Here is a 10589-nt window from a genome sequence, read left to right as displayed (position 1 = left end):
TATTTTCTGGTCTCAAAACAAAACAAAATTTGCCTGTGTTGGATATTTATGTAGGAAGATCAGCCAATATGGTTCCACTGCAACTGCTTTGGTGAAGTAATAAGTATTAACCGCATTAGAACAGTAAATTTGTCCATTTTCTACTCATACACCATACAAGGGGTGATGTTAAAGTAACCAGCTCTCAGGCCCTACTAATGCTGCAGCACACAATAGAAGTCAGAATGATTCAAACCTTTGTGAAGTGCAAATTCTGAACACATCCTGTTGGATAGTGAAAGTGTATCCTTCCACACCACTTGCTGTTGGGATATGATGTGAGCTTCCTTCCCAAAAACAGCAGGTTGGTGGAATAGGACAGTTTCAAACTTGTGTGGGTGACCCTCTGTCCTAACTCCCAAAAGTGTCAGCGACTTAAAAGGAAAACAGCACTATTGTGGCAGAAGTTTTTATTTAATTATATAAAGAGCAACAGAAATATACCAGTAAGTCAACAAATACAGAAATCAGATAACCTGGGGGACCTCAAAAATCCCAGTCCAAAAATTATGGCTACTAATATTCATCATCTGTAATTATCCACAAAGTTTCCAATACAGTACTGACCTATCATGTCTAATGAATTCCACATCATGTCCTTGATGGCACTTCTTAATGCAGTTTACACAGATTGCATTGCGGTCTGTTGTGTTGCAGGTGTGACACCTGGTGATTAAAAAACATTTGACATGAAAAGTTTATCAAAAGCAGCTTTTTTCCTCTTGTAAAATAGTTTTGCAAGGACCATGAAATTTACCTGTAAAAATCATGCATTGGGTAGCTGGTGTAACTTGATATCTTGTATAGGCATTGGCCCCTATTAACAGCCTTTTCAATAGCATCTTGATTGTTCATTATTTTGTTGTCTTAAAAGGAAGAAAGAAAGAGAGTGCCAACATGTTTATATGACAGATGCAGTGGCTATAGCAGAATTTACGTGGATATATTAGTTTTCCCTCTCTGCTCAGGTTTCCTCTTGCCTAGGATCCAAGAACTGCAGTTTCTTTGTTTTCTCTTAATTACATGCAGGTTCTGACATTAACTTGGAATCAGAATTTTATCACAAAAGCCACTTTTCAGCCCACTCTGCTTGCACGAGCTTTCCATTTAGTTTCACCTCATTGCCCTTTCCCCATACATTTTTTATATTCTTTTCCAAATACCTATCTACTCCTTTAGAAACGATTGTGGATTATGCTTCCACCACTGTTTCTGATAGGGCAATCTAAGGTTTAACAACCTCTTGCCCCCAACCTCAGCCTTGTTCTTCTGGATGATCTCAAGTTGAAGCCCTCCATTTATTGCCCACTTACCAGTGGAAATAGTTTCCTCCCTCCCCCATTGTGGTCATGAAAACCTCAATTTTGAATCGGAAATCAGTCTTGTTGCTGATCTTAGTGCTGAAATCTGACCGAAATGCTTAAGTGGTCGTCACAATACAAATGGGCAAAGGAGTTGGAATATTACGCTATTTGTTTAAAATCCAGTTAAAATAATTCTGCTGATACTCATTCTTAAAATGATGGAACAGGCATTTGACAATTGCAAACTTCCTCATGTAGCATTTATTTAGCCACAGACCTTTTCATTAATTCATTCAAAGCTTTCACCGTGTATATTTACCTGCACTGGATTTAGATGGCCCACAAACAGTAAGCTCTTCCAAATATAAAAATATAAAGAGAGGACATAATTTATTTTATGGTCATCTCCACACATCACAAACATAGTGCCATTTCTGGCATATTCCTTTTTGAAAGATTTACCAACTTTAAGATATTTTTTTAAGAGACGATTTAAACTCCTATGGGCTCTGTTTACAGCCAAAAAATTAAATGTCTCAAAGGGTCTCTACATGTTCATTTTCAGAGTCATTGAGGCCACATAGCAGTTTATAGATCAGGAATGCATGCCCAGTTCCAAACACAGCCTAACGTATCATGACAAAGCAGTTTGATGAATTTAATTATTAAAAGAGTAGGATTTGTGTATTTATTATATACTGTTTAGTCTTGATTTTATTTATCCAAGTGCAGAGGAAGTTATCAATTGCAACAAATGGCTCCATATAGATTCAGGAGAAAATTGGTGTAGGCATATCAATAACCCAAAGTTGAGTGACGAGTACATAGACAGCTTAATTCACACCTGCACAACCAACAGAATCCCTGCTCAGGAAGTTGTGTCAGGTTCAGACATTTGCCTACATAAATTAGTCATCTAGGATCATTTATTACAATTGACATTTCAAAATGTTGTAACATGCTTGTATGTACAAGCCCTCGTGCTCCACTGTTCACATACGGTTTCTCAGAGAGCTTCGTAAGGATTCCACTCCATGACCTGAAATCTCCTGTTTAGATAGAGCTGTGGCCAGCCTACCAAATTAGTCTCTGCAGGCCACCTTACTTGGCGTTTCTGACATCGATCTACATATATCTCAGATGATGTTTCCCAATGCTTTCTAACAAAGCTCCAGCTGGAAGGGAGAAAACATCCTGAAATTCCAAAGGTCAATCTACAAGAATCAGAATCTACTGTCTTCCAGCAAGGTTTTCAGGGAAAACAAGAAATATTTGGTGCAATACAAACATTATAAATACATCAAAATATATCTGCAGGTTCAGTAACATTTTCTTCTTCATCCTCATTGAGGATCTAATAACATCCTCTACCTCCCAATCTTGCGTACAGTAAGGATAGGGTGTTCATCTTACTAACACCCACGCTGGAATTTCAACTTCCTCTCCCGCTGTCACTAAGAATTGGATAGTGAACCAATGTGGATGCAAGATCCATAATTTCTGCAGTCATCAAAGTCTTCCCACAAAGGATTCCTCATTTATAGTTACTACCCAAGGAAATTCAATCTATTGCAATTTTGTGGAATAACCGAGAACATTGATGCAACTGGAACGTCAGCACTTTTCAGCCATCGGTTTAAGATCACAAAAGAGGACATGCACACACAAGACTATGCTACTGAAGAAGAACAGCACCGTGCAAACAGACCAACTTTTCCTAATGCCGAGTACCTTAACACCTACTATCCACAGGTGATAAATGAAGGAATGAATCCAACACAAGTACAGCAAAGGCTGGGGTCACATAACTTAGGAGGCTACCACAAAATAAAAATCTTAAAAAGAACAGCATCCACAATTTACCATTTGATGGGCACTTCATTATCTGTATGTGGAGGATCAATAATAACCTCAAACTTAATCAACAGCTGCAGATTGGATTGGATTAGCCAAAGACTTCAAACATCTCAATTTTAAATCGCACAGAGATAAACTTTTTTTTTTATTGGAAGGAGTATTACTGTGTTTCTGGTGACATTCTTCAAACCCAAGGCCACACAAAGCTATTCTTTCCCCAATAATTTGCCAGAAAGCCACAATGCAAAGGCCCTATAAACAGTGGGTATACTTCAGGCATTATTTTTAAGTGGATCCTCACATCTTACCCAGGACAGATGTCAATCCTAATAATCAAAGACAATTAAAATGTTGAGTAATAGCTGGAATCCCCAACAATGGTTGTGTTGTGTTGAACCACTGATATCAGCATCCAGGATCTGGTAGAATGTTGATCTCTAACCCAAATGCTGCCCATAAGTCAAAGACAGATCAGCCAAATACAGCAGGTGGGTGTTTTCCAGCCAGGACCAAACATGCTCGACTCTAGCACACTACTACTTTTAATGTGAAGGTTAGGTAGATCTACTCATTTTAGAGCAATCCATTTAAGAGGATTGATTAAAAGTGCTCTTCCCAAGAGATTTTATTTTAAACAAGTGGGTAGAATGCACTTAGACTTAATCTGCAGGGTATTAAAATGATATACTGGCAGAAATTTCTGCAATATGCTCATTACCAAAATAAATCGAGAATCAAGAAGTCAAATAGAAACATAGAAACATAGAAAATAGGTGCAGGAGTAGGCCATTCGGCCCTTCTAGCCTGCACCGCCATTCAATGAGTTCATGGCTGAACATTCAACTTCAGTACCCCATTCCTGCTTTCTCGCCATACCCCTTGATCCCCCCAATATGATTGGTATAAATTTGATAGTGTTATATAACTTCTGATAATTTCAGGATTTTAACACTCAATAAAAGCAAACCATCAAAAAATAATTTTTAAGGGGACATTTATGGATACATTTTTGAAACAGTCATCTGAAGAGAGTTAGAGAACAATTGGAGTACGATCAAGTTTTGTGTAAGATTTTCTTTTCAGGTTATGCAGGGTTGTGTACATCTTACCTTAAAAGTTGATAAATTGGGAAATAATCAAATTTAATTTGGGGGGTGGGGTGGGTCAGCTGGGTGTTTGACTTGTGGAAACCTATCAACCAATATTAAGAATCTTTGAATCAAGCCCAGAAATCTGCAATTACCCTGTTTTCCCAAGGGTACGGTACACACATTCGCCACAGAGACACATCGCCCATCCAAGTCCAGAGTGCATATGTCCCAAGGCTTAGGGAACCCCAAAGGGTCAAAAATTTGCAATTTACCAACAGAGCACCCCACTCACCACCACCACCTGTGCCAGAGACTGTAGGTCCCGTATTGGACTCATCAGTCACCAGAGAACTCATTAGTGTGGAAGCAAGTCACCCTCGACTCCGAGGGACTGCCTAAGAGAAGATTGGTAAGGTTTGTTTTTATGTTTGTTCTCAAATGTGGGCAATGCTGACAAGGACACATTTATTGTCCATTCCCAGCTGCTTTCTTGAAGTGAATGCACAACTGAATAGCTTATTGGACCATTTCAGAGACCATTATAAGTCAACTACATATTGTAAGACTAGAGTCACATGTAGGTCAGATCAGATAGGAGTGGCAGGTTGCCTTCAGGATTAGATTTACTATTTCAGTTACAAGTCCAGGGCCATACTCGCTATGCTACCATTCCTGTGGTTTGTCCACTTAAAAGCCCTACCCTTTGGGACACTGGTTACAGGGTTATCTGGAGCCAAATGAAAAGATTTCCAGCCACCCTCTCAGTCCAATAGTGAACCAGGCTAGGCTGGTCAATCATGAATAGTGCTCTGGAGTATTGCAGACCTGCCTGATTTACATATCCCGAGCTGCCCCAAAAGAAGCCGCTCATATCTGTAAAGTATCTTCAAAATAGTCATTACTAATGGATCAAGTTTTTTCTTTTTCACTTTTATGACAACATTGACTTGCTTGGGTACAGCTTTGCAATTGACAACAGACCTCGAGCAGCTTGCCCAAATAGCCAAGGTACCACGTAAAAGGTTACTGTACAAGATAAAGGTTCACGGGGTTGGGGGTAATATATTAGCATGGATAGTGGATTGGCTAACTAACAGAAAACAGAGAGTCGGGATAAATGGTTAATTCTCGGATTGGCAATCAGTAACTAGTGGGGTGCCACAGGAATCAGTGCTGGAACCCCAATTATTTACAATCTATATTAACGACTTGGATGAAGGGACGGAGTGTAACATAGCCAAGTTTGCTGACGATACAAATATGGGAGGAAAAGCAGTGTGTGAGGACACAAAAAACCTGCAAAAGGACAGACAGGCTTAGTGAGTGGACACAAATTTGGCAGATGGAGTATAATGTTGGAAAGTGAGAGGTTATGCACTTTGGCAGGAAAAAAAAAAATCGAAGAGCAAGTTATTATTTAAATGGAGAAAAATTGCTAAGTACTGTAGTACAGCAGGACCTGGGGGGATGAAACACAAAAGTTTAATATGCAGGTACAGCAAGTGATCAGGAAGGCCAATGGAATCTTGGCCTTTATTGCAAAGGGGATGGAGTATAAAAGCAGGGAAGTCTTGCTACAGCTATACAGTGTATTGGTGAGGCCACACCTGGAATACTGCGTACAGTTTTGGTTTCCATATTTAAGAAAGGATGTACCTGCTTTGGAGGTAGTTCAGAGAAGGTTCACTTGATTCCGGAGATGAGGAGGTTGACTTATGGAAAGGTTGAGTAGGTTGGGCCTCTACTCATTGGAATTCAGAAGAATGAGAGGTGATTTTATTGAAACGTATAAGATTATGTGGGGGCTTGACAAGGTGGATGCAGAGAGGATGTTTCCACTGATGGGGGAGACTAGGACATGGGGGCATAAACTTAGAATAAGGGGCCACCCATTTAAAACTGAGATGGAGGAGGAATTTCTTTTGAGGTTTGCAAATCTGTGGAATTTTCTGCCTCAGAGAGCTGTGGAAACTGGGTCATTGAATAAATTTAAGACAGAGATAGACAGTTTCTTAACCGATAAGGGAATAAGGGGTTATGCGGAGCAGGCAGGGAAGTGGACCCGAATCCATGATCGGATCAGTAAAAGCTTTTACAGATATATAAAACGGAAAAGAGTGACTAAAGTAAATGTTGGTCCCTTAGAAGATGAAAAGGGGGATTTAATAATGGGAAATGTGGAAATGGCTGAGACCTTAAACAATTATTTTGCTTCCGTCTTCACAGTGGAAGACACAAAAACCATGCCAAAAATTGCTGGTCATAAGAATGTGGGAAGGGAGGACCTTGAGATGATCACTATCACTAGGGAGGTAGTGCTGGACAGACTAATGGGACTGAAGGTAGACAAGTCCCCTGGTCCTGATGAAATGCATCCCAGGGTATTAAAAGAGATGGCGGAAGTTATAGCAGATGCATTCGTTATAATCTACCAAAATTCTCTGGACTCTGGGGAGGTACCAGCGGATTGGAGAGCAGCTAATGTAACGCCTCTGTTTAAAAAAGGGGGCAGGCAAAAGGCAGGTAACTATAGGCCGGTTAGTTTAACATCTGTAGTGGGGAAAATGCTTGAAACTATTAAGGAAGAAATAGCGGGACATCTGGATAGAAATAGTGCAATCAAGCAGACGCAGCATGGATTCATGAAAGGGAAATCATGTTTAACTAATTTACTGGAATTCTTTGAGGATATAACGAGCATGGTGGATAGAGGTGTACCGATGGATGTGGTGTATTTAGATTTCCAAAAGGCATTCGATAAGGTGCCACACAAAAGGTTACTGCAGAAGATAAAGGTACGCGGAGTCAGAGGAAATGTATTAGCATGGATAGATAATTGGCTGGCGAACAGAAAGCAGAGAATCGGGATAAATGGGTCCTTTTCCGGTTGGAAATCGGTGGTTAGTGGTGTGCCACAGGGATCAGTGCTGGGACCACAACTGTTTACAATATACATAGATGACCTGGAAGAGGGGACAGAGTGTAGTGCAACAAAATTTGCAGATGACACAAAGATTAGTGGGAAAGCGGGTTGTGTAGAGGACACAGAGAGGCTGCAAGAAGATTTGGATAGGTTAAGCGAATGGGCTAAGGTTTGGCAGATGGAATACAATGTCGGAAAGTGTGAAGTCATCCACCTTGGGGAAAAAAAAACAGTAAAAGGGAATATTATTTGAATGGGGAGAAATTACAACATGCTGTGGTGCAGAGGGACCTGGGGGTCCTTGTGCATGAATCCCAAAAGGTTAGTTTGCAGGTAATCAGGAAGGCAAATGGAATGTTGGCCTTCATTGCGAAAGGGATGGAGTACAAAAGCAGGGAGGTGTTGCTGCAACTGTATAAGGTATTGGTAAGGCCGCACCTGGAGTACTGCGTGCAATTTTGGTCACCTTACTTAAGGAAGGATATACTAGCTTTGGAAGGGGTACAGAGACGATTCACTAGGCTGATTCGAGAAATGAGGGGGTTACCTTATGATAGATTGAGTAGACTGGGTCTTTACTCGTTGGAGTTCAGAAGGATGAGGGGTGATCTTATAGAAACATTTAAGATCATGAAAGGGATAGACAAGATAGAGGCAGAGAGGTTGTTTCCATTGGTGGGGGAGACTAGAACTAGGGGGCACAGCCTCAAAATACGGGGAGCCAACTTAAAACCGAGTTGAGAAAGAATTTCTTCTCCCAGAGGGTTGTGAATCTGCCCAAGGAAGCAGTTGAGGCTGGATCATTGAATGTTTTCAAGTCAAAGATAGATAGATTTTTAAGCAATAAGGAAATTAAGGGTTACGGGGAGAGGGCGGGTAAGTGGAGCTGAGTCCACGGCCAGATCAGCCATGATCTTATTGAATGGCGGAGCAGGCTCGAGGGGCTAGATGGCCTACTCCTGTTCCTAATTCTTATGTTCTTATCAACCATGATCGTCTTAAATGGCAGAGCAGGCTCGAGGGGCCATATGACCTACTCCGGCTCCTATTTCTTATGTTCTTATCCATTAGGCGAGGAAAGTCCAAACTCTGTCCATGAGGATCCCTCACCCCAAAAATCCCAGGTCAAATTGCACTTCTTCCCTATTTACTTGATTGCATTTTATGGCTCTGGACCATTGGCACAGGCTATTCTAAGTGCTGTTCTTAGAATCATAGAATGGATACATCAATGAAGGCGGTCATTCGGCCCATCAAGTCCCCGCCGACTCTCTGCAAAAGCATTTCAGCTTGTCCCAGTCCCCCGCCCTTTCCTCATAGCCCTGCAAATTTGTTTCCATCAGGTACTTATCCAACTCCCTTTTGGAAAACATGATTGAGTCTGCCTCCACCACCCTTTCAAGCAGTGCATTCCAGATCTTAACCAATTTCTGCATTAAAATATTTTTCTTAATGTCACCTTTGGTTCTTTTGCCAATCACTTTAAATCTGTCTCCTCTGGTTTTCGACCCTTCCGCCAATGGGAAAAGTTTCTCTCCATTTACTCTTCATGATTTTCAACATCTCTCATCAAATCTCCTCTCATTCTTCTCTGCTCCAAGGAGAATTTCCCCAGCTTTTCAAGTCTATCCACATAATTGAAGTCCCTCATCCCAGGAATCATTCTCGCAAATCTTTTCTGCACCCTCTCCAAGGCCTTCACACCCTTCCTAAAGTCCGGTGCCCAGAACTGGACACAGTTGAGTCGAAACCAGTGTTTTTTTTTAAAAAAACAGGTTCATCATAGTCTCCACACTTTTGTACTCTATACCTCTATCCCATAAGCTTTTTTAACTGCTTTCTCAACCTGCCCTGCCACCCTCAACAATTTGTGCACATATACCTCCAGGTCTCTTTGTTCATGCACCCCATTTACGATTATACCCTTTCGTTTATATTTCCTCTCCTCATTCTTTCTACCAAAATGTATCACTTCGCACTTTTCTGCATTATATTTCATCTGCCACGTGTCTGCACATTCCACCAGGCTGTCCATGTCCTCTTGAAGTCTATCACTATCCTCCTCACTGTTCACTAGAAGTCTCAAGTTTTGTTTCATCTGCAAATTTTGAAATTGTGCTCTGTAACACCCACAGCCAAGTCATTCATCTACATCAAGAAAAGCAGTGGTCCCAGAACCGACCCCTGGGGAACACCACTGTACACCTTCCTCCAATCCAAAAAACAACCGTTCACCGCTACTCTCTGTTTCCTGTCACTTAGCCAATTTCCTATCAATGCTGCCACTGTCCCTTTTATTTAATGGGCTTCAACTTTGCTGGAAAGCCCTATTATGTGGCGCTTTGTCGAACGCCTTTTGGAAATCCATGTACCCCATGTCAACTGCATTGCCTTCATCAACCCCCTCTGTTACCTCATCAAGATTCGATTAAGTTTGTTAAACATGATTTATCTTTAACAAATCCGTGCTGGCTTTCCTTAATTAATCCACACTTGTTCAAGTGACTGTCAATTTTGTCCCTGATTATTGTTTCTAAAAGCTTCCTCAGTACCGAGGTTAAACTGACTGGCCTGAAGCTGGGTTCAACTTTACACCCTTTTTTGAACAAGTTGCTGTTGCTTCATTGGTGGCCATATCTGAAATCAAAACATCCACTTGCATTAGTATCAGCAACCTGATGGATGTAAATTATTAGTGCAAATGTAGTATTGAGGCTGTAGTCAACTTTGGAATGTTTGTGCATTCTGTTATGTAACCTAAATGTGGTTCTACTATTCCATACAATACCAGTAGTTCTAAATATATTGAACACATTGCATTAAACCGCAAACATTTATACTTAAGATACCATTATGCTTGAAGTGTAACTGTGTTGCAACATAATCCTAAACATCAGAAAGGAATGTATGGTGTCTCACTCAGTCACGTGCTTTATGCTTCAAAGACAAACCAGAGGCAACCCGAGTCAATTATGTCGTACAGACATGGCTTGACTACCATGCAGAAATTTCAGTGAAGTGACATTGTAAGCAGGGGTCAGCAAACTATGGGATACTCTGTTCAGGTTATGGAGTAGAACTTCACAAAGTCACTGCAGGGATAACTCTACATAAGGGGTCTGTTCCAGGGTGCCTTTAACCAGTTGCTGCAAGAGGATAAAACAAGGAACAAAAGAATTGCACACACTAAATGTATAGATATCTCCCCTTTACAACATTCAGAATCATACAGCAATTCAAATAGCTACATAAACATGGCAAGCAGATAGTGTGCCTTTTGAGAGTGGGCAATTGAGAGGTATTCAGAGTGAAGACCAACCAACAGGACTGCATACTCTCCTCCAGTCATGTACTTATTAATACAAGTCTTTCTTT

General features: G+C 40.9%; 1 protein-coding gene across 5 annotated transcripts in view; it reads right to left on the bottom strand.

Annotated features, from left to right (window-relative positions):
* fbxo11b (F-box protein 11b) overlaps positions 1-10589 on the bottom strand; it is a 138464-nt gene that overhangs the window by 2740 nt on the left and 125135 nt on the right. For 4 of the 5 annotated variants that reach the window (XM_070889320.1, XM_070889322.1, XM_070889324.1 and 1 more), the window contains 3 exons: positions 1663-1698; positions 797-905; positions 607-705 (listed from right to left, as the gene is read on the bottom strand). In XM_070889320.1, coding sequence (XP_070745421.1) covers positions 607-705; positions 797-905; positions 1663-1698 — 244 coding nt within the window. The remainder of the gene's footprint in view (positions 1-606; positions 706-796; positions 906-1662; positions 1699-10589) is intronic. The other variant, XM_070889321.1, reaches the window with a different exon arrangement.

This window comes from Pristiophorus japonicus, chromosome 9, assembly GCF_044704955.1.
Source record: "Pristiophorus japonicus isolate sPriJap1 chromosome 9, sPriJap1.hap1, whole genome shotgun sequence".
Classification (NCBI taxonomy): Eukaryota; Metazoa; Chordata; class Chondrichthyes; family Pristiophoridae; genus Pristiophorus; species Pristiophorus japonicus.
This window is presented reverse-complemented; position numbering and strand designations above follow the sequence as displayed.